This window comes from Bos mutus, chromosome 14, assembly GCF_027580195.1.
Source record: "Bos mutus isolate GX-2022 chromosome 14, NWIPB_WYAK_1.1, whole genome shotgun sequence".
Lineage (NCBI taxonomy): Eukaryota > Metazoa > Chordata > Mammalia > Artiodactyla > Bovidae > Bos > Bos mutus.
In genome coordinates this window covers 69,377,063-69,400,059 of record NC_091630.1, presented here as the reverse complement: position 1 = coordinate 69,400,059, position 22,997 = coordinate 69,377,063, and the positions used below count along the sequence as shown (strand labels likewise).

The 22,997-nt window shown below is 50.7% G+C and overlaps 1 protein-coding gene across 1 annotated transcript; it reads left to right on the top strand.

Moving 5' to 3' along the window:
- Positions 1-14,302: 14,302 nt before the first annotated feature.
- Positions 14,303-19,012, top strand: SLC39A4 (solute carrier family 39 member 4). Its single transcript, XM_005897860.2, has 12 exons — positions 14,303-14,796; positions 15,244-15,528; positions 15,919-16,114; positions 16,215-16,357; positions 16,450-16,621; positions 16,967-17,139; positions 17,251-17,388; positions 17,468-17,596; positions 17,777-17,831; positions 17,961-18,113; positions 18,471-18,658; positions 18,745-19,012. The coding sequence occupies exons 1-12, from the start codon at positions 14,596-14,598 to the stop codon at positions 18,871-18,873; spliced, it is 1,962 nt and encodes a 653-aa protein (XP_005897922.2). The 5' UTR covers positions 14,303-14,595; the 3' UTR covers positions 18,874-19,012.
- The last annotated feature ends 3,985 nt before the right edge of the window (positions 19,013-22,997 follow it).

The window sequence follows — 22,997 nt, the reverse complement described above, 5'->3', positions numbered from 1 at the left end:
GAGAGGGCCACAGGAAGCAAACCCGGACAGAAACCGAGTTCCCGTAAAACCAAGTTCCTCTGCCAAGTCTACGCTTAACCTCTCTACACAAAATGTTATTCCCTTCTTTGTCCGATACCTGTTCTCAAGATTGAGAAGTTAAAAAAGGAGGGGCAGGGATGGAAAATGAACTGCACCCTGTAGGGCCCTTCCCAGTAAAATCCTTTCCAGGTCCTCCATTTCTCCTTGTAGGAAACAGGCTTCCTTCAGTCCCCTAAAACCTCTCCTGAATTCCAAAGGTCAGGTTCAAATGGTTGCTAATCTGGGAAGGGCAGGACACAGAAACCAAGGAGGGGCGGTTGAGAAACTACAGCCTTGGGGCAGGGTCTCTTGAGCTTTTCCGCCAGGACTAAGGTCCCAGCCTAACAGGTGCCCAGGGCACCACCGCTACCTCTCCACCAACCAATTATGAGAAAGCCCTCTCCCCAAATTCTGCCTATTGCAGACTCCCCCCAAAGCCATCCAGAGATTTAAGGGATTTTGAACATGAGTCACCTGTTCTTGCTTGGCACCACAATAAACCTTTCTCTGCTGCAAGCCTCAACCTCACCATGTGTCGGGCACACAGACCTGCGTTCAGTAACAAGACCTTTGAAGAAGCAGAGGGGTGAGCCAGGCCCATCCACCCAGAGACCCTGGCCTGCCAGAGTCCAGCTCCAGCAGCCAGGGATTCAACCTGAAGGGGTGGGCGGTGTCAGCGAGAGAAACTGAGGCAGCCTCTCATTTTTCTTGGACTGCCTGTTTATTTCAAGCTTATGATTCTCTTTTATACTTTTACAAAAGCATTAGGTCAGAGGTTTGATATTTTTAGTTCCCATTGACCCAGATTTATTTTTCTCAAAAAATCATTGTTGCCCCTCAAAAGGAGTTCCTTCCTCAGCGATTCTCTTATCTACTTTTTCTCATGTGTCGTTGTGAATACACTGTAACTCATGCTAATGTCTGGGCTGCATACCACATTCCTCAGTTTCTTTCTTATCTTTCTAAGCCCTGTTTGCCCCTAGTGTCCTAAGCTCACTATTTCTTAGAAAGGGCTTCTAGCTAATACTACCTCTAAAGTCCCTAATTTCTATAAGCTATAGTAGAATATGCTAACATTACAGCAATCCTTGTATCTTTAGCTTCTAACTATTTTAATTATTCCTAAGCCCTAAATTCAGCAAACTCCTTTGCCATAAACACTTTTCTCACAAATGGCCTTCAGACAGCAATCCCTCCCATGGTCTCAAGCTGCGGCCTGTGTGCTCACCCTGGAACACTTTTTTGTAAAAGTCCTTGAACAAATGTCAGTGATTAACTTTATGAATTATTCTTTGAGCACAGCTGCAGAAGGCTTTATGCCTTCTTAGGCTCCTCTCAAAAACAATAAGCACCTTAATATTCTCTTCAGTCAACTCAGCCGAGGAAAGGAAGAAACAAGTCAGAATCACAAAGCCTAACTCCTTCATTCCGGGTCCGTGCCTACGAACAAAGGGAGGGGGTTTAGGGCCATGCCTCCGTTTTGTCAGTAATGCCTAACACGGCTCCCGACATCTCCCCCTTTTTTATTTTTTAGAGCGTAGGTATGAAACTCAGTAGATAGAGCAGAAACATTTCTGCTGAGTATTCTGAAAAGGCACGAGGCTATTACACAAATCAGAACTAACAGGCATAAGCACATGGCCGCATTAATCATTATTGTAGAAAAGGATCCATGGGAAAGATACCCCTCCAGATTTTCAAAGAGGGAATTAGAAAGCCATTGAGAGGAAAAGGACTGGAGTTTCAGCTTTAGCATCATTCCTTCCAAAGAAATCCCAGGGCTGATCTCCTTCAGAATGGACTGGTTGGATCTCCTTGCAGTCCAAGGGACTCTCAAGAGTCTTCTCCAACACCACAGTTCAAAAGCATCAATTCTTGACATTCAGCTTTCTTCACAGTCCAACTCTCACACCCATACGTGACCACTGGAAAAACCATAGCCTTGACTAGACGGACAGGAGATGGTGATGGGCAGGGAGGCCTGGCGTGCTGCGATTCATGGGGTCGCAAAGAGTCGGACACAACTGAGCGCCTGAACTGAACTGAACTGAGAGGAAAAGTCAGACTCCACCTGCTTCATATCCTGAATATCCTGATGTAATTTAGAGATATCAATACTAAAATCTGAATGATTCCAGATGCCTAAAATATGATTCTTAATGCGTTCCCAAGAATGCATGGACTCATTCACTTGTAGAGTGGTAATGCACATCCATTTAAATTCAGCATGGCACCTTAAAGATAATTTAATTTTTAAGTTTGTAATTTCTTGCCCCATAAGGAGAATTGCTTATTCTAAAGCATTGACCCTATTTTCTATTTTCTTATCTATAATTTCCTGCATAGTAAGAGCTATGGAGACATTTTTGGACAGCTGATCAACAAATGAGGCCATATATACTTCTTTTGACAGGGCAACAGCAGAAACCGTGACTGATGCAATTATGGCAATCAAGGCAGTTATTCCCACAACCAGAGCTGCAATAAATCTCTTAGGTTGAGAAATTAAGCCATTAAAATCATATAAAACTTTCAATGCATAATCATCAACCATTGTCCCCCTAATTTCACAGGAACCATCAAATATGGTGGTTGTTTCACAATCATCACAGCCTTGTAATTATTATAATCATTCCCATCAACACAATTTGATATAAAACAATTCACACATATATCATTGTAAACAGTTCCGCCTTCAGAAACTTCCAAATCACTCTGATTTCTGGCCAATAAAAAGGCATAGGGAGAATGTACACAGGCCTGTACAATGTATCTTTGTTCTTTTAAAGGTCTATATAAAACCACAGGTGCCGCAGCAGCCAACGCTTTCCATAACTCAGGCTGCATGGGACCCGTTCCATCAAAGCTCACTAAAGGAGGAACCCATCCGTTAGCATGCCACCTAGTAATTACTAAAGGCATAGGGAGAAATGAATTATCCCATGTGGACCTATAGGGTTCCACATAAATCAAGCCCCACTGTTGATTCGAATGATAGGGGCACCCCCATTCAGTCAGCGGAGAAGGCAATGGCACCCCACTCCAGTACTCTTGCCTGGAAAATCCCATGGATGGAGGAGCCTGGTGGGCTGCAGTCCATGGGGTCGTTAAGAGTCGGGCACAACTGAGCAACTTCACTTTCACTTTTCACTTTCATGCATTGGAGAAGGAAATGGCAACCCACTCCAGCGTTCTTGCCTGGAGAATCCCAGGGATGGAGGAGCCTAGTGGGCTGCCGTCTATGGGGTCACACAGAGTCGGACGTGACTGAAGCGACTTAGCAGCAGCAGCAGGATTCAGTCAGAAAATGTCTGGTGGAAGCAATGGGAATAGATAACTTTATGCCGTATATGCATTCTTTCCAACAAGGAAAGCCAGAAATTCTGCTTATGCTTTCCCAGGCCTGTAGTCCTTGTTCATCAGAGTCCGAAGTGGAGAGTGCACAGCTCGGATAGTCCTTTAAATGAGGGGCTGCCTTTTTTAAGGCATCAAATAGTCTTTCTTGCGCCCCCGGCATTAGCAGCTGTAAAGACCAAAAGTCTCTCTTGCCATCTCTTCTTGGAGAATCAGTAAGCATGCCTTTCAAGGAAGTGCTAACGCATCCATTCAAAACTGGAGTTGATCCTTGTAAAGAGGAAGGTATGGCAAAGCAAATAGGTGGATAAACAGACACGCCTGAAAAATTGAAGGAAGTGCTGACCATTGATTTAACATTATTAGGATAGATGGAAGCCCCGTCCAAAAGAAGAGTATCATTAACAAAAACACGAATGGGCTCATTAATCCAATCAACAGGCTGAAAAGAAGGTGGACCCCTCGTCCAAGGTAAGGAGCAATGGCTGCGCTTTGCTGGAGCAGCCGTGAAGAGATACCCCACGCCCAAGGTAAGAGAAACCCAAGTAAGACGGTAGGTGTTGCAAGAGGGCATCAGAGGGCAAACACACTGAAACCATACGCACAGAAAACTAGTCAGTCTAATCACACTAGGACCACAGCCTTGTCTAACTCAATGAAACTAAGCCATGCCCGTGGGGCAACCCAAGATGGGTGGGTCATGGTGGAGAGACTTGACAGAATGTGGTCCACTGGAGAAGGGAATGGCAAACCACTTCAGTATTCTTGCCTTGAGAATCCCATGAACAGTATGAAAAGGCAAAATGATAGGATACTGAAAGAGAAACTCCCCAGGTCAGCAGGTGCCCAATATGCTACTGGAGATCAGTGGAGAAATAACTCCAGAAAGAATGAAGGGATGGAGCCAAAGAAAAAAGAATACCCAGCTGTGGATGCGACTGGTGATAGAAGCAAGGTCCGATGCTGTAAAGAGCAATATTGCATAGGAACCTGGAATGTCAGGTCCATGAATCAAGGCAAATTGGAAATGGTCAAACAAGAGATGGCAAGAGTGAACGTCAACATTCTAGGAATCAGTGAACTGAAATGGACTGGAATGGGTGAATTTAACTCAGATAACCATTATATCTACTACTGCGGGCAGGAATCCCTCAGAAGAAATGGAGTGGCCATCATGGTCAACAAAAGAGTCCAAAATGCAGTACTTGGATGCAATCTCAAAAACGACAGAATGATCTCTGTCCGTTTGCAAGGCAAACCATTCACTATCACAGTAATCCAAGTCTATGCCCCAACCAGTAACGCTGAAGAAGCTGAAGTTGAACGGTTCTATGAAGACTTACAAGACCTTTTAGAACTAACACCCAAAAAAGATGTCCTTTTCATTATAGGGGACTGGAATGCAAAAGTAGGAAGTCAAGAAACACCTGGAGTAACAGGCAAATTTGGCCTTGGAATACGGAATGAAGCAGGGCAAAGACTAATAGAGTTTTGCCAAGAAAATGCACTGGTCATAACAAACGCCCTCTTCCAACAACACAAGAGAAGACTCTATACATGGACATCACCAGATGGTCAACACAAAAATCAGACTGATTATATTCTTTGCAGCCAAAGATGGAGAAGCTCTATACAGTCAGCAAAAACAAGACCAGGAGCTGCCTGTGGCTCAGACCATGAACTCTTTATTGCCAAATTCAGACTTAAATTGAAGAAAGTAGGGAAAACCACTAGACCATTCAGGTATGACCTAAATCAAATCCCTTATGATTATACAGTGGAAGTGAGAAATAGATTTAAGGGCCTAGATCTGATAGATAAAGTGCCTGATGAACTATGGAATGAGGTTCGTAACATTGTACAGGAGACAGGGATCAAGACCATTCCCATAGAAAAGAAATGCAAAAAAGCAAAATGGCTGTCTGGGGAGGCCTTACAAATAGCTGTGAAAAGAAGAGAAGCAAAAAGCAAAGGAGAGAAGGAAAGATATAAACACCTGGATGCAGAGTTCCAAAGAATAGCAAGAAGAGATAAGAAAGCCTTCTTCAGCGATCAATGCAAAGAAATAGAGGAAAACAACAGAATGGGAAAGACTAGGGATCTCTTCAAGAAAATCAGAGATACCAAAGGAACATTTCATGCAAAGATGGGCTCGATAAAGGACAGAAATGGTATGGACCTAACAGAAGCAGAAGATGTTAAGAAGAGATGGCAAGAATACACAGAAGAACTGTACAAAAAAGATCTTCACGACCCAGATAATCACGATGGTGTGATCACTCACCTAGAGCCAGACATCTTGGAATGTGAAGTCAAGTGGGCCTTAGAAAGCATCACTACAAACAAAGCTAGTGGAGGTGATGGAATTCCAGTTGAGCCATTTCAAATCCTGAAAGATGATGCCGTGAAAGTGCTGCACTCAATATGCCAGCAAATTTGGAAAACTCAGCAGTGGCCACAGGACTGGAAAAGGTCAGTTTTCATTCCAATCCCAAAGAAAGGCAATGCCAGAGAATGCTCAAACTACCGCACAATTGCACTCATCTCACAGGCTAGTAAAGTAATGCTCAAAATTCTCCAAGCCAGGCTTCAGCAATATGTGAACCGAGAACTTCCTGATGTTCAAGGTGATTTTAGAAAAGGCATTGGAACCAGAGATCAAATTGCCAACATCCACTGGATCATGGAAAAAGCAAGAGAGTTCCAGAAAAACATCTATTTCTGCTTTATTGACTATGCCAAAGCCTTTGACTGTGTGGAGCACAACAAACTGGAAAATTCTGAAAGAGATGGGAATACCAGACCACCTGACCTGCCTCTTGAGAAATCTGTATGCAGGTCAGGAAGCAACAGTTAAAACTGGACATGGAACAACAGACTGGTTCCAAAAAGGGAAAGGGGTATGTCAAGGCTGTATATTGTCACCCTGTTTTTTTAACTTCTATGCAGAGTACATCATGAGAAACGCTGGACTGGAAGAAGCACAAGCTGGAATCAAGATTGCCGGGAGAAATATCAATAACCTCACATATGCAGATGACACCACCCTTATGGCAGAAAGTGAAGAGGAACTAAAAAGCCTCTTGATGAAAGTGAAAGTGGAGAGTGAAAAAGTTGGCTTAAAGCTCAACATTCAGAAAACGAAGATCATGGCATCCGGTCCCACCACTTCATGGGAAATAGATGGGGAAACAGTGGGAACAGTGTCAGACTATTTTTCTGGCTCCCAAATCACTGCAGATGGTGACTGCAGCCATGAAATTAAAAGACACTTAACTCCTTGGAAGGAGAGTTATGACCAACCTAGATAGCATATTCAAAAGCAGAGACATTACTTTGCCAACAAAGGTCCGTCTAGTCAAGGCTATGGTTTTTCCTGTGGTCATGTATGGATGTGAGAGTTGGACTGTGAAGAAGGCTGAGCGCTGAAGAATTGATGCTTTTGAACTGTGGTGCTGGAGAAGACTCTTGAGAGTCCCTTGGACTGCAAGGAGATCCAACCAGTCCATTCTGAAGGAGATCAGCCTTGGGATTTCTTTGGAAGGAATGATGCTAAAGCTGAAACTCCAGTACTTTGGCTACCTCATGCGAAGAGTTGAGTCATTGGAAAAAACTCTGATGCTGGGAGGGATTGGGGGCAGGAGGAGAAGGGGACGACAGAGGATGAGATGGCTGGATGTCATCACTGACTCGATGGACGTGAGTCTGAGTGAACTCCAGGAGTTTGTGATGGACAGGGAGGCCTGGCGTGCTGCGATTCATGGGGTCGCAAAGAGTCAGACACGACTGAGCAACTGATCTGATCTGAACCTTTTCTGCACTGGAGGGCCTCAGCTGACAAGCCAACACAGCAAGCATAGCCACAAACATTACTATAGGAGTGGCCTCATATTTCCCCCTTTCTATTAATTTTTCAGCCCGCTGAGCGAGATGTTTTAGCTGGCCCCAAGTTAGTACTGTGTTGGAGGTAGCTGTTTGAGTATGATGATGGCGACGAGGTGGAGCAGAATACGGTTGAAGTCGATCAGCATGTCTCTCTTGAAGTGCCAGGTGCCTGAAGCGATGTACTAGCGATGAAGCCTCAGGTGAAGAGTCACTCACCCTTTGGCTTTTCCCTGGCTCCTTCAGGCCTGGACTCAACGAGCTTTTGGTCTCCCCATCTTTTTTCAGTCCCGGACTCCAGGGCGCTAGGGATCTCAGTGACCTCGGGGGTCTTCGTGATCCTGGAGGTCTCATGGGGCTGGACATGTCAAATCAGTCTGTCAGGAATCCGGACAGGAGAAGTGGAATCCTGTAGAAACACACAAGCATACCCTCTCCCACAAGTTAGCAACACATCTGGCCCTTTTCACTCTCTGGTAAGGAGGTCTTTTCACTTGACCAGGGGCCGAGTCATAGCCCCTTTAGGAATCCAGTGTCTCGTCATTGCAGTCTACCCGTGTGTCTACGTTTAAATGATTAATTACAAACAAAGCATGGTGTAAAACATGATGTGGAGAGGAATACTTAAATTCTCCCTGCCTTAATTTAGCTATCTGATTTTTTAAAGTCTGGTGCGCTCTTTCTACTATGGTTTGGCCTTGGGGATTATAAGGTATTCCTGTTGAATGCACTATAGAAAATTGTTGACAAAATCTCTTAAAAGCAGCAGAGGTATAAGCTGGGGCATTGTCTGTTTTTATCTGTTCAGGGAGTCCTATTTGGGAAAAGCACTGAAACAAGTGTTGAATTACATCTTTTGCTGCTTCACCTGATCTAGCAGAGGCTGTAATAACATGAGAAAAGGTATCCACGGTAACTTGCACAAAGGATAGTTTTCCAAAGACCCAGGTATGAGTGACGTCCATTTGCCAGAGAGCATTCGGCCTAAGGCCTCGGGGATTCACTCCTAATGGTGGAGATGGATTAGATGTTAGGCAATTTGGACATGACTTAACTATTTGTCTAGCTGCCTCCCTAGGGATATGAAACTCATGCCTTAAACCAGCTGCATTTTGATGGTGGATTTTGTGAGAACTTTTGGCCTTGTCAATCTTTTCATGTAAGTTAAAAGCAATTACTTTAGTTAATGCATCTGCCAAAGCATTTCCTTCATGTAAAAGGCCAGGCAAGCCAGAATGGACTCTAATATGTCCCACAAAATATTTCTTATCTCTGTGTTTAATCTCTTTCTGTATATCAGATAACAAGGAGAAGATAATAGTTTTATTTTCCACAATATTAGCAGTCTCTATATGAGGAAACAACCCTACAATATATCGGGAGTCAGTCAAAAGATTGAAGGTGTTGTCTCTTAAATGTTGAAAAGCCTGAATAACTGCTAGTAACTCAGCCCTCTGGGCAGATGTCTCTTCAGTTACCTGAACATGGGATATTCTATCAATAATTGTGACTGCTTTACCATTAGAGGAACCAACTGTGAGAACTAAAATCGCCCCTTCCAAAGGTTGAATAGAAAATTTCTTCGGAAAAATCACTGGATGAGTTTTCAAAAAAAGCGAAAGGGGGCTTGAGGGCAAATGAAACAAAATTTGACCCTGGAAATCTACCAGGGAAACTTGCCAATCATCACTATTTTGTAAAAGAAATTGCAGTTGATCTTTATTGAATGGAATCACTATATTTGCTACTTCTTTTCCAAAAAGTTCTACACTTTTTTTTTTTTTACCTTTTATATATTAATTGTGCCACCAAGCTGGGATAAGATAAAACTATTTTTCTTGGGGTCACTGGTATATGGAGCCATTTCAATGGGCTTTCTTGCCACAAGCATCCTGTAGGTGTATGCTCTGTGGCGAGAATCATTAAATCCCATCCTCTGATAATATTAACCCTAATTAATTGATCATTTAAACCCTCATCCACTTTAACAAGAGCCAACTCACTAGTCAATTCTCTCTTAGAACTCGGATTAGGATCGCCTTCAGATCAGATCAGTCGCTCAGTCATGTCCGACTCTTTGCGACCCCATGAATCCCAGCATGCCAGGCCTCCCTGTCCATCACCAACTCCCGGAGTTCACTCAGACTCACGTCCATCGAGTCAGTGATGACATCCAGCCATCTCATCCTCTGTTGTCCCCTTCTCCTCTTGCCCTCAATCCCTCCCGGCATCAGAGTCTTTTCCAATGACTCAACTCTTCGCATGAGGTGGCCAAAGTACTGGAGTTTCAGCTTCAGCATCATTCCTTCCAAAGAAATCCCAAGGCTGATCTCCTTCAGAATGGACTGGTTGGATCTCCTTGCAGTCCAAGGGACTCTCAAGAGTCTTCTCCAGCACCACAGTTCAAAAGCATCAATTCTTCAGCGCTCAGCCTTCTTCACAGTCCAACTCTCACATCCATACATAACCACAGGAAAAACCATAGCCTTGACTAGACGAACCTTTGTTGGCAAAGTAATGTCTCTGCTTTTGAATATGCTATCTGGGTTGGTCATAACTCTCCTTCCAAGGAGTAAGTGTCTTTTAATTTCATGGCTGCAGTCACCATCTGCAGTGATTTTGGAACCCACAAAAATAAAGTCTGACACTGTTCCCACTGTTTCCCCATCTATTTCCCATGAAGTGGTGGGACCGGATGCCATGATCTTCGTTTTCTGAATGTTGAGCTTTAAGCCAACTTTTTCACTCTCCACTTTCACTTTCATCAAGAGGCTTTTTAGTTCCTCTTCACTTTCTGCCATAAGGGTGGTGTCATCTGCATATGTGAGGTTATTGATATTTCTCCCGGCAATCTTGATTCCAGCTTGTGCTTCTTCCAGTCCAGCGTTTCTCATGATGTACTCTGCATAGAAGTTAAAAAAACAGGGTGACAATATACAACCTTGACATACTCCTTTTCCTTTTTGGAACCAGTCTGTTGTTCCATGTCCAGTTTTAACTGTTGCTTCCTGACCTGCATACAGATTTCTCAAGAGGCAGGTCAGGTGGTCTGATATTCCCATGCCTTTCAGAATTTTCCACAGTTTGTTGTGCTCCACACAGTCAAAGGCTTTGGCATAGTCAATAAAGCAGAAATAGATGTTTTTCTGGAACTCTCTTGCTTTTTCCATGATCCAGTGGATGTTGGCAATTTGATCTCTGGTTCCAATGCCTTTTCTAAAACCAGCTTGAACATCAGGAAATTCACGGTTTACATACTGCTGAAGCCTGGCTTGGAGAATTTTGAGCATTACTTTACTACCCTGTGAGATGAGTGCAATTGTGCGGTAGTTTGAGCATTCTCTGGCATTGCCTTTCTTTGGGATTGGAATGAAAACTGACCTTTTCCAGTCCTGTGGCCACTGCTGAGTTTTCCAAATTTGCTGGCATATTGAGTGCAGCACTTTCACGGCATCATCTTTCAGGATTTGAAATAGCTCAACTGGAATTCCATCACCTCCACTAGCTTTGTTCGTAGCGATGCTTTCTAAGGCCCACTTGACTTCACATTCCAGGATGTCTGGCTCTAGGTCAGTGATCACACCATCGTGATTATGTGGGTCGTGAAGATCTTTTTTGTACAGTTCTTCTGTGTGTTCTTGCCACCTCTTCTTAATATCTTCTGTTTCTGTTAGGTCCATACCATTTCTGTCCTTTATCGAGCCATCTTTGCATGAAATGTTCCCTTGGTATCTCTAATTTTCTTGAAGAGATCTCCAGTATTCCAAAGCCTCAATCAATTCAGATAAAATTTGTTGAAACAAGGCTCTGTCCTTATGAGCGGCCAAAATATCATCTATATAATGAATCAAATATAAATCCTTATACTTTCTTCTAACATTTTGCACAGCTTGGTCTACAAATTTCTGACACGAGATGGGGCTATTTTTCATTCCCTCAGGCAAAACCTTTCATGGAAACCTTCTATAGGGCTGTTTAAAATTAGCTAAAGGGAAGATGAAGTCGCTCAGTTGTGTCCGACTCTTTGCGACCCCGTGGACTGTAGCCTACCAGGCTTCTCCGTCCATGGGATTTTCCAGGCAAGAATACTGGAGTGGGCTACTATTTCCTTCTCCAGGGGATCTTCCTGACCCAGGGATCGAACCCGGGTCTCCTGCATTGGAGGCAGATGCTTTAACCTCTGAGCCACTAGGGAAGCCCATCTAAAGGGAGACTGAAGGCAAACCGTTCACAATCTTGATCAGCCAGGGGAACGGTAAAGAAACAATCCTGTAGATCTATAACTATCACATTGCACTGAAAAGGCACAGCCACTGGGGAAGGGAGGCCCGGCTGGAGGGCCCCCATGTCTTCCATAGTTGCGTTTATAGCACTCAAATCTTGTAACAATTTTCTATTTTTTTGATTTCTTCTTAATAACAAAAAATAGGAGCATTCCAGGGGCTATTAGAAGGCTCCATGTGGCCGGCTGCCAGTTGTCTCACAACTAAATCCTCAGCTGCCTGTAGCTTTTGAGCTGTTAGGGCCATTGCCCCACCCATACTGGATCATCAGGTTTCCAGGTAACAGGGTCGGCAGCAAGAGCAGCAGCCTCTGGATAAATTTGAATATCCTTGACCTTCTGTATTTTTGTTAGGAACCACCTCTAATGCAGAAACAATTTTCTGCTGATCTTCACCAAGCGCCTTATCAGGATTATATCTCATTTGCAGCATTTGATTAGTAACCTTTTTATCTGGGCTATATAAAAGCATTCCCATCTGAGATAATATATCTCTCCCCCATAAAGAAAAAACGTAGTGAAGGAATCACATATGGACAAAAGGTGCCTTGTGCCCTCTTCTCATCTGACCTGGTCAAAATTTGTGAGGTCTTAGCAACCAAGGGCACTGACCCTATTCCTACCAAGCCAGCACTGGTCAAGCATGTCAGCCAGGACAAGGGCCAGTCTTTTCCAGCAATGCAAGAGAAGTCTGCTCCAGTATCTAACAGCCCTGACATTTTATTCGCTTGAATTAAAAGATCTTTCAAAGGCCTCGGAGCTGTAACTTCCTGCACCCAAAAGGCTAGATCACTAGATCCAAATGCTCTGGGGCCCCTAGCTTGAGAAGTCAAGTTTTTTCCTGTCTGATAATAAGATAAAACCAAAAGCTGTGTTACTCTTTGACCTTTATATAATTTGCACAGTTTTGGTAGGCAGCGAGATCAAAACTTTAATTTCCCCAATATAATGAGAATCTACTACACCAGGCATCACCGAAATTCCTTGAAAAGAAAGCGAGCTACACCCCAGCACAAGTCCCACGATGCCCTCAGGTAGGGGGCCAGCCACTCCCGTTGGAATCGGAGTAACTGGCATGTCAGGGGTTAATATTGTTGCTAAATCCCCTTACCCTTCAGCTTCTCTCCTAGCCTGGGTGAGGCCCCCCTGAGGGAGTTTTCTCCAAGGAGTAGGTTCTGCATATTGTGCGTGCTTTAAAAGCTCCTTTGTTCAAAAAACTATCTTCCTCAGCCGTAGGCAACGCTTTGGGAGGCTTTGGGTGCAAAGTGGGGAACTCCTGGGCCCTGGGAGGCACAAACGGAGGCAGCGGCGATCGCCTTAAATCAGAAAATGGTGGATAAGTTTTTAAAGGTTTGCGTAGAGGGGGAGGGGGCTGGCCAGGGCGCCCGGCTGCAGCGTCCTGTAAGCCCTCTCCTTCCTCAGGAGGTAGAGCACAGTCTCCCTCCTTTTCTTCGTCAATGGCAGAAAATATGATCTGCACAGAAGGTGGAGACCCACCACCCACCGCCATAACCTCCCCCATAGGCTATCTAACAGCCTCATGACAAGGGTCCAGGACATTTCTAATCATATTCCACAGAGCAAAAACATCTACAGGAACCTTTTCTGGCCCATGCAAAGTATAAAACAAATGTAGAAATTTAGACAGTCTTCCTGTGCTTTCTTTAATGCCTCTATGGGCTAACATGTGAAGTAATATTTCAATAAACATTTGTCTATCCTTAGATGCAGAGAAACCCATTCTTCTAGAGAATATTCTTATTCATTCTGTACACTCCTCACCCTGCCTAAACTGCAGAGGGGTGCCCACCACCCACAGGTACAATCCTAATGCCCCGCGTTACAATCTCAGATTACCTTCCCTTCAGTGTCCCCTGTTCTGGGCTCCATTTGCCGGAGTCCAGCTCCAGCAGCCAGGGATTCAACCTGAAGGGGTGGGCGGTGTCAGCGAGAGAAACTGAGGCAGCCTCTCATTTTTCTTGGACTGCCTGTTTATTTCAAGCTTATGATTCTCTTTTATACTTTTACAAAAGCATTAGGTCAGAGGTTTGATATTTTTAGTTCCCATTGACCCAGATTTATTTTTCTCAAAAAATCATTGTTGCCCCTCAAAAGGAGTTCCTCCCTCAGCGATTCTCTTATCTACTTTTTCTCAAGTGTCCTTGTGAATACACTGTAACTCATGCTAATGTCTGGGCTGCATACCACATTCCTCAGTTTCTTTCTTATCTTTCTAAGCCCTGTTTGCCCCTAGTGTCCTAAGCTCACTATTTCTTAGAAAGGGCTTCTAGCTAATACTACCTCTAAAGTCCCTAATTTCTATAAGCTATAGTAGAATATGCTAACATTACAGCAATCCTTGTATCTTTAGCTTCTAACTATTTTAATTATTCCTAAGCCCTAAATTCAGCAAACTCCTTTGCCATAAACACTTTTCTCACAAATGGCCTTCAGACAGCAATCCCTCCCATGGTCTCAAGCTGCGGCCTGTGTGCTCACCCTGGAACACTTTTTTGTAAAAGTCCTTGAACAAATGTCAGTGATTAACTTTATGAATTATTCTTTGAGCACAGCTGCAGAAGGCTTTATGCCTTCTTATGCTCCTCTCAAAAACAATGAGCACCTTAATATTCTCTTCAGTCAACTCAGCCGAGGAAAGGAAGAAACAAGTCAGAATCACAAAGCCTAACTCCTTCATTCCGGGTCCGTGCCTACGGAACAAAGGGAGGGGGTTTAGGGCCCTGCCTCCATTTTGTCAGTAATGCCTAATGTGGCTCCTGACCCCGGCCTCACCCTGGGGCAGCAGCCCCGGGCTCAGGGAGGACTGCCACTGGAATGGTTAACCTGCGGCAACGCCTTGGCAGCCAATCACAGGGCCCCGCAGGAAATACCTGGAGAGCCTCGCTGGGTGAGAGGTACTGGCCCAGCCCCAGTCCGGCATCAGGCAGCCCCTGCGCCCCGCAGCCACCCAGGCGAGCTCGGCCTACCCCGAGCTCAAGGCACCCGGCGGCTGCAGCATGGCGCTGCTGGGCCGGCCCGGACTGGGGCCGCTGCTGGCTGTGCTGGCCGCGCTGGCGGCGTCAGAGACGACGACCCGTCCTGTTCATCTGCTGACCCTGCTGTCTTCGGGCCAGGGCGCTCTGGACCGTGTGGCGCTGGGCGGCCTGTTAAATACACTGGCGGCCCGTGTGCACTGTGCCGACGGGCCGTGTGGAAAGGTAACACCCCCAACCGACGGGTCCTCCGGCCCCAGCCCAAGCCCGCCGCTCCACCCTGAGGCCGAGGCTGGCTGCAAAGAGCCTGGGCAAACTCCAGGAGGCGGGCCGCGCGGCGGCCTGACACCGGGCCCTGCCCGCAGGCCCAAGCCCACTCTCCTCAGCTCCCTTTCAGAACCCCCTGAGCTCCCTGGGGAGGGGGCAGGGTATGGCTCTGGGATCCCATGGCTGCCCCCCAATCCCGTCAGCGCCCCCCTCTCCCCACCCCCAAACTGATAATGGTTCCAGGCAGAAACCTCCCTAGGATGGGGGACCCTCCATGGGTGTGCCTGCCTGTCACGGGGGACGGCGGGGGTCGGTGAGCGAGCCGACCTTGGAGGGCACCGGCATGAGGGACAGGAGGGTGGCAGCCCTTGTGTATGGCCCCCGCCTGTCCGTCTGTGCCAACAGTGCCTGTCTGTGGATGACGCCCTGGCTCTGGGCAGACCTGAGCAGCCCGGGGCCCCCTCGGGCCAGGTCCTGGAGCCCAGGCACATCGCCCGCCTCAGTGCCGCCGCCGCCCTCTACCTCAGCGACCCAGCGGGCACCTGCGCCGAGGTCCGGGCTGGCCGCTGGGCTGCCCGGGCCGACCAGCTCCTGGTCCTGCTCGAGAGCTCTCAGGCCCTGAGCGTGGCCCTGACCAGGCTGCTGCAGCAGATCCAAGCCCGCGCCGCTGGCCAGCCCGCTTCTCAGCAGGTGGGCACCTGGGCCAGCTGCCCTCGGGCACTGGAGGAAGAGGGTCTGAGAGGGACTGAGAGAAGGGGGACCACTCAGGTGGCGCTGGGCCTCAGCACCTTTCTGGGTGCACGGGGGAGCCTGGGCTGGGGCAGTCACAAGTGGACACTCACCACTGAGCCAGGCAGGGCTGCGGGCATCCCGACAGGGACCTGATCCTCGACGGGGCTGAGAAAGCTCCCAGGGCTCCAAGGAAGAGCCCGGACGAGGCGGGGCTGGGAGCAGCTGGGCAGGGAAGGGGACAGCTGTGGTGCCTGGGTTTCAGCAGAGTCCGGGGCCACCAAGGGCACCGGAGAGGGAGAGGCCAGTGTGGCCACGCTGCTTGAGACACTGAGGCCGGCTCCTCCCCAGGCCTGTGTGGACCTGCCTCAGCTGCTGGGGGAGGCGGCAGGCGTCGGGGCTCCCAGCAGCCCTGGCCCCGTGCTGGCTGCCCTGCTGGGCCACGTCTGGAGCGGCGCCTGCTTCCACGCCCTGCCGACCCCCCAGTACTTCGTAGACTTTGTGTTCCGGCAGCACAGCAGCGAGAACCCCAACATCACACTGGACGGTGAGGCCTGAGCTGGGCTACAGGGCAGGGAGTGCCCTGAACCCCAGCATCCGCCCCCCTGGGGAGTGCAGGGCTGGAGCAGATTTTCACCCTCTGCCAGAGCTGGCAGCCTTGATGGAGCGCCTGGGGCTGGGCGGAGCGACGGAGCCCCACGACAGCCACAGTGACGACAGTCCTCTGGGAAAGGGCCAGGGCCCCATGCCCCTTGCCGCCCCCAACAGCAGCACCAGCGCGTGGGACACGGTGAGCCGTCCGTGTGCCTGAGTCCCGGAGAGAGGTGGGGGCCCATGGACTGCTCAGGGCCCTGAACACCAGATCTGTCACCCCCACCCCAGCTGTGCCTGAGTGCTCAAGACATCATGGCTGTGTACGGAATGTCTGAGCAGGCCGGGGTGACGCCGGACGACTGGGCCCGACTGAGCCCCGCTCTGCTCCAGCAGCAACTGAGCGGGGCCTGCAGCCCTCAGCCCACGCTCCCCACCCAGGATCAGCTCAGCCAGGCTGAGAGTGAGTGTCCACCCTACTGCCTAGCTGCTTCCTGGTGGTGTCCAAGGGGCTGGCAGCATGGAGATGGAACCAAACAGGGAGGAGAAAGTAGCCGCTGGGCTGCGGAGAGCCGGGACCAGGGCTGGCAGACCAGGCAGCGGGGTGGAGGGGCAACGGGAAGGGGTGCTGTGAGGGAAGAGGATGGGGGCTTGAGGCCAGGGGCCAGCAGGAAGCCGAGGTCAGGATTGCACCCGAGTGCCTGCAACCTGGGGGCTCCTGCTTCTCCCAGACGCGGTCTGGACGCCCCTCCCGAGAAAGCAAAGGGCCACAGTTGGGAGGCAGGCGCTCACTGTCCTCCCTGTCCAGGGTACCTGTACGGCTCCCTGGCCACGCTGCTGATCTGCCTGTGCTCCCTCCTCGGGCTCCTGCTCCTCAGCTGTGCCAGCTGCAGCACCACCTCCCACTACATCATCCAGGCCTTCCTGAGCATGGCTGTGGGCGCGCTCACTGGCGACGCCCTCCTGCACTTGATGCCTAAGGTTGCCCCAGCCCGCCAGAGCCCTCCCTGACCCCTAATCTCTACCCGCCTGTCTGGGAGGAGGAGGTCCCAAGGCACCCAGTCCAGTGTCCTCTGCCCACTCCCCCACCAGGTGCTGGGGCTGCACACCCATGACGGGGAGGACCATGGCTTCCAGCCCACCTGGCACCTCCTAGCTGTGCTGGGCGGGCTCTATGCCTTCTTCCTTTTCGAGAGACTCTTCAACCTCTTGCTGCCCCTGGACCCCGAGGTCAGGTGCTTGGGGGCTGGACGTGGTGTGGGGACGGGGTGGCGGAGGCACGGTGGATCCTGAGCCTCCGTCCCCGCAGGACCCAAAGGATGGGGCCTGCAGCCATGGCCACAGTCACGGCGGCCATAGCCATGGCGTGTCCCTGCAGCTGGCGCCCAGCGACTTCCGGCAGCCCAAGCAGCTCCATGAGGGCTCTCGCGCAGATCTGGTGAGCCCGCTCTGCCCGGCGTCAACCCCTCTGGCGGAGCCCTGTCTGTGGTCCCAGTCACCCCTCCAGAGCTTCCGCCCCTGGCCTGATCTGGGGACTTGGCTCCGCGAGCGCCTCCTCACCTTCCTGCCCTGAGCCTAATCTACACGGCCCGCCCACCAACTTGGTCTCCCCCTCCAGGTGGCGGAGGAGAGCCCCGAGCTGCTGAGCCCGGAGCCCCGGAGACTGAGCCCAGGTGAGCCCTGAGGGAGGCCCTGGAGCGTTGGGGGTCAGGGTCTCGGTGCGCGGCGCAGGCACCGGGACGGGGAGGGGAGCGGAGGAACCGGCCGGGGCAAATACGCACCCACGCCCGCCGCGCCCGCAGGGCTGAGACTGCTGCCCTACGTGATCACTTTGGGCGATGCCGTGCACAACTTCGCCGACGGGTTGGCCGTGGGCGCCGCCTTTCTGTCCTCCTGGAAGACGGGGCTGGCCACCTCGCTGGCCGTGTTCTGCCACGAGGTGCCGCACGAGCTGGGTGAGCCTTGCGGGGTTCCAGCCGGCCAGAGGCTGGGCCTGCCCGCAGCTGGGGTCTGGGTGTGGCTGGTCGACCGCGTAGCTGGGCGGGACTATCGGGGAGTGGGCGCGGCCCTTGACCTGACCCCAGCCCCGCCCGCGACTCATGGCTCAGACAGTAAAGAATCCGCCCGCAGTGCTGGAGACCCGGGTTCGATCCCTGGGTCGGGAAGATCCCCTGGCGAAGGGAATGGCAACCCACTCCAGTACTCTTGCCTGGAGAATCCCATGGACAGAGGGGCCTGGGGGGCTACGGTCCATGGGGTCTCAAGAATCGGACACGACGAAGCGACTAAACAACCCCCACCGCCCGCCCCAGGGGATTTCGCGGCCTTGCTGCACGCGGGGCTGTCGGTGCGCCGCGCGCTGCTCCTGAACGTGGCCTCGGCGCTCACGGCCTTCATCGGCCTCTACGTTGCGCTCGCGGCCGGTGTAGGCGAAGACGGCGAGACCTGGATCCTGGCGGTGGCCGCCGGCCTCTTCCTCTACGTGGCGCTCTGCGACATGGTCAGAGCCGGGCGGGCCGGGGCTGCCCCGGGGGGGTGCGCTGGGCGGGCGCTCTGAGCCGGCCCTGACTCAGGCCCCGTCCTCAGCTCCCGGCCATGCTGAACGTCCGCGACCGGCGGCCCTGGCTCCTCTTCCTGCTCCACAACGTTGGCCTGCTGGGCGGCTGGACCGTCCTGCTGCTGCTGTCGCTGTATGAGGATAACATCGCCTTCTGAGAGCTTCTGCCCCCGCCCCTCTCCCCTTGGCTCTGGCTCCTGACCCTGGGCTCTCGCAGCCATTCAGACGCGCCGTCTCCCTGAGCGCCCCAGCCTCTCCCCCGCGCCCTGCTTCCCAGCTTCAATAAATTCTCTCGACTTGGAGCCCGGCCTGCTCGCCTCATCTCTCCTCCCCAGGAGAGGAGGGTTTCCCACCAAGAAACGTCGACAGGTGGGGGGTCCTCTCCCCACAGCAGTGCCTGGTGCCTGATGGGGAGTCAGGACAGTTGAGCTCAGGGCCCTACAAGAAACCAGCCTCAGACCCGCATCTGTGATGCATGTGTGAAGCGAAGCCCAGAGAAGTGGGTCCGGGGCTCAGGCAGCGGCCCTCCTCCTCCGCTTCCTGCCCGCCTGCTGCGGCTCTTCCCAGGGCGGAGCTGCTTCAGTGCCTCTGGCTCTCTCCACCCTGGGCCCCTTTCTCCCACAGACAGACACATCGCACATTGTTAGGGCGTGTACCACGAGCCAGGCTTGAGTCTGAGGGTTCTGTGGTCACTGAGCTGTTTAGCCGTCACAGTTGCCCTGTGATGTGAGTGCTGTGACTGCCTGTCTGACTCGGACGGGGAGGGCCCGTGTCCTGGCCGTGGCCCCCGCTTTGCCCACTCCCTCCTCTAGCACGTCCTCGGGGTGGCTCTGGCTAGTTGATTTGGGTTTTTTCTGATTTTACTTAGTTTTGGTGTGCTGGGTCTTCGCTGCTGCTCAGGCTTTCTCTAGTTGCGGAGATCGTGGGCCACACCCCAGTTGAGGTGTGTGTGCTCACTGTGATGGATTCTTTTGTTGAGAAGTATGGGCTCTGGGGCACTTCAGCTTCAGTAGTTGCAGCACGTGGGCTCAGTCTTTGCGGCTCCCGGGCTCTAGAGCACAGGCTTAATAGTTGTGGCGCATGGGGTTAGTAGCTCTGCGGCATGTGGGATCTTCCTGGATCCGGGATCCAACCCATGTCTCCTGCATTGGCAGGCAGATTCTTTGCCACTGAGCCACCAGGGAAGCCCTGGCTCCAGTTTTTTTTTTTTTTTTTAATGACTTTTTTTTCATGCTCTCAGAACTTTATTAGGTGGAGTTTGGGCAAAAGAGAGAGAAAACCTCTGAGACAGTCACCCACCTGGTTCAGCACAAGCAGAACAGAGAAACCTTTGGTTGGAGATGTACTCTCACTGGGATGAAAATATCTCTGATTTTTAAATGGAGAGATGACTGGCTGAATATCTCTGGGCACAAATTTAGGTTATTTTAAATATTTAACATATATTTTAACAAATATTTTAAAAATTTTCCACCAGAAGAAGGCAAGTCTCTGAGGACAAGACCGGACCAGAAGCAGGAGCCCCAGCCCATATGGAGACAAACCAGTGCCACTTTTATGTTGGGTGAGAGGCAAGGGATATACCTCTGCTACTCCAAGATCAAGATTTGGAGGGAGGAGAACATGACAAATGACAAAAGGACCAGTTTCTCAAAAAGCGAGGGATAATGACACAGGGATGAAACTCAGATGCTGTTTTTACAAGGAAGCAAGATAAGTGAAGAGGAACTAAAAAGCCTCTTGATGAAAGAGGAGAGTGAAGAAGTTGGCTTAAAGCTCAACATTCAGAAAACGAAGATCATGGCATCTGGTCCCATCATTTCATGGGAAATAGATGGAGAAACAGTGAAAACAGTGTCAGACTTTATTTTTGGGGGCTCCAAAATCACTGCAGATGGTGAGTGCAGGAATGAAATTAAAAGACGTGTACTCCTTCGAAGGAAAGTTATGACCAACCTAGACAGCATATTCAAAAGCAGAGACATTACTTTGTGAACAAAGGTCCGTCTAGTCAAGGCTATGGTTTTTCCTGTGGTCATGTATGGATGTGAGAGTTGGACTGTGAGGAAAGCTGAGCACCGAAGAGCTGATGCTTTTGAACTGTGGTGTTGGAGAAGACTCTTGAGAGTCCCTTGGACTGCAAGAAGATCCAACCAGTCCATCCTAAAGGAGATCCGTCCTGAGTGTTCACTGGAAGGACTGATGCTGAAGCTGAAACTCCAATACTTTGGCCACCTTATGTGAAGAGTTAACTCATTGGAAAAGACCCTGATGCTGGGAGGGATTGGGGGCAGGAGGAGAAAGGGACGACAGAGGATGAGATGGCTAGATGGCATCACCGACTCAAGGAACATGAGTTTGTGTGAACTCTGGAAGTTGGTGATGGACACGGAGGCTTGGCGTGCTGCGATTCATGGGGTCGCAAAGAGTCAGACACGACTGAGCGACTGTACTGAACTGAAGATAAGTCATGACTCTTCATTGCTGTCTGACCCCACAGGGCGGCCTGCTGAGTCGAGTGAAGAGAGGTCTGCCTAGCTGCGCTTGGTGGTCCTGGCTCATGGGCCCTTGAAACTACTTTAAAGCAGTCTCTTCAGACACAGCCCTCCAGGGGGCCATGTAGGGCTGAGGTGGAGGGGGGCTTATTTTGCTACAAGAGAAGGGGCTTGAGTGGGGAGAGTAGCAGCTACTCCCCACTCCCCCACGACTTCTGTCACACAAAAAAACACCTGTAAATGCATGACATACAATAGTGAATCTGGGAGGCAGGCTCCCCACGGAGAGCCTGCTGACATATGGACACATTTACAGGCCTCAGTAATTCTAGGAAGGGCTGCTTGTGTTCTCCCAGGCCCATGGTAAGCCCTGCCCCAGTCCACCCCTCTCTTCAGGGTTCAATTTTGTTATGACTTTTAAAGGCACTGGTGTGGTTTGGGGTCACACACCTGCCCAGGCACCCAAGTGACCCCTTGGTTCACAGCTCACGTCTTGATGCTCACATGACTAAGTGGGCAGCTCTGGATGCAACAAACACATACTTTGCTATTTTCTTGGCTTTGCCTATATTTTCTTACTTGTTTTATTTCTTAAGATTCCATTTCTTGGAATTCCCTGACAGTCCAGTGGTTAGGGCTCCGAGCTTCCCCTCTGCACTGCAGAAGGCACAGATTCCATCCTTTCATTCAGTTCAGTCGCTCAGTCGTGCCGGCTCTGCAACCCCATGGATTGCAGCACGCCCGGCTTCCCTGTCCGTCACTAACTCCCGGAGCTTGCTCAAACTTATGTCCCTCAAGTTGGTGATGCCATCCAACCATCTCATCCTCTGTCGTCCCCTTCTCCTGCCTTCAATCTTTCCCAGCATCAGGGTCTTTTCAAATGAGCCTGTTCTTCGCATCAGGTGGCCCAAGTATTGGAGTTTCAGCTTCAGCATCAGTCCTTCCGATGAACATTCAAGACTGATTTCCTTTAGGATAGGTTGGTTGATCTTGCAGTCTAAGGGACTCTCAAGAGTCTTCTCCAACACCACAGTTGAAAAGCATCAATTCTTCCGCGCTCAGCTTTCTCTATTCGATCCTTAGGCAGGGAAATAAGATCCTGCAAGCCACAGGGCAGCCTGCCGAGCCGAGTGAAGAGAGGTCTGCCTAGCTGCGCGTTGTGGTCCTGGCTCATGGGCCCTTGAAGCGGGCAACTACCAGGCCTGGGGAGGGAGCAGTGGGCAAGACGGGCGAAAAGGTGTCCTCAGGGGAGGGGCTCGTAGAGGGACAGTCCAGGGCCCCGCGTCGTGAGCTCGCCTTCTGGTGCTGGTGTCGCGGGGGGCGGAGGGGGGGGGTCGTCCTGCGGGGGCAACGCCGAGCAGAGACAGGACAAGACGCCTCCAGGAAGCTCTCCAGACCCCTGTGCTAGTCGGGCTCCGCCAGGCTTCCGGCAGCCGCCGGGGCCTAATTCGGCGCGTGTTTGGCCCGGGGGTCTCTGCTCCCCCGGCCTCCACACTGCTGCCAGCATCCAGCAGGGTGCTTGAGACCTCGCCTCTTCTTGCGGGAGAGACCCTCTGCAGTGACCCCATTCTGGGATCCGGGGGGCAAGCAGGTCCTGACCAGCCAGCCCTGAGCCGCCCAGCCACCGTCCGGCTTCCAGCCGGCTCTGCATTCTCCGCAGTGAGACCCTGGATCTCCCGCGAGCTGGGTTTTCGGGGCGCTGTATGTGGAACCCGGGAGCGGAGCCGCGAGGCTGCCCCCGGCCGCCAGGGGCCGCTGCGTCCCCCGCGGCCGCCGCGCCTCTGTGG

What these genes read in the sequence shown, in the direction of transcription:
- SLC39A4 (XM_005897860.2), top strand. Translation starts at nt 14,596, where the DNA reads ATGGCGCTGCTGGGCCGGCCCGGACTGGGGCCGCTGCTGGCTGTGCTG. An exon ending in TGCTGCCCCTGGACCCCGAG is followed by an intron (nt 17,389 to 17,467) that starts GTCAGGTGCTTG and finishes CCGTCCCCGCAG; the next exon opens with GACCCAAAGGATGGGGCCTG. An exon ending in GCCCCGGAGACTGAGCCCAG is followed by an intron (nt 17,832 to 17,960) that starts GTGAGCCCTGAG and finishes CCGCGCCCGCAG; the next exon opens with GGCTGAGACTGCTGCCCTAC.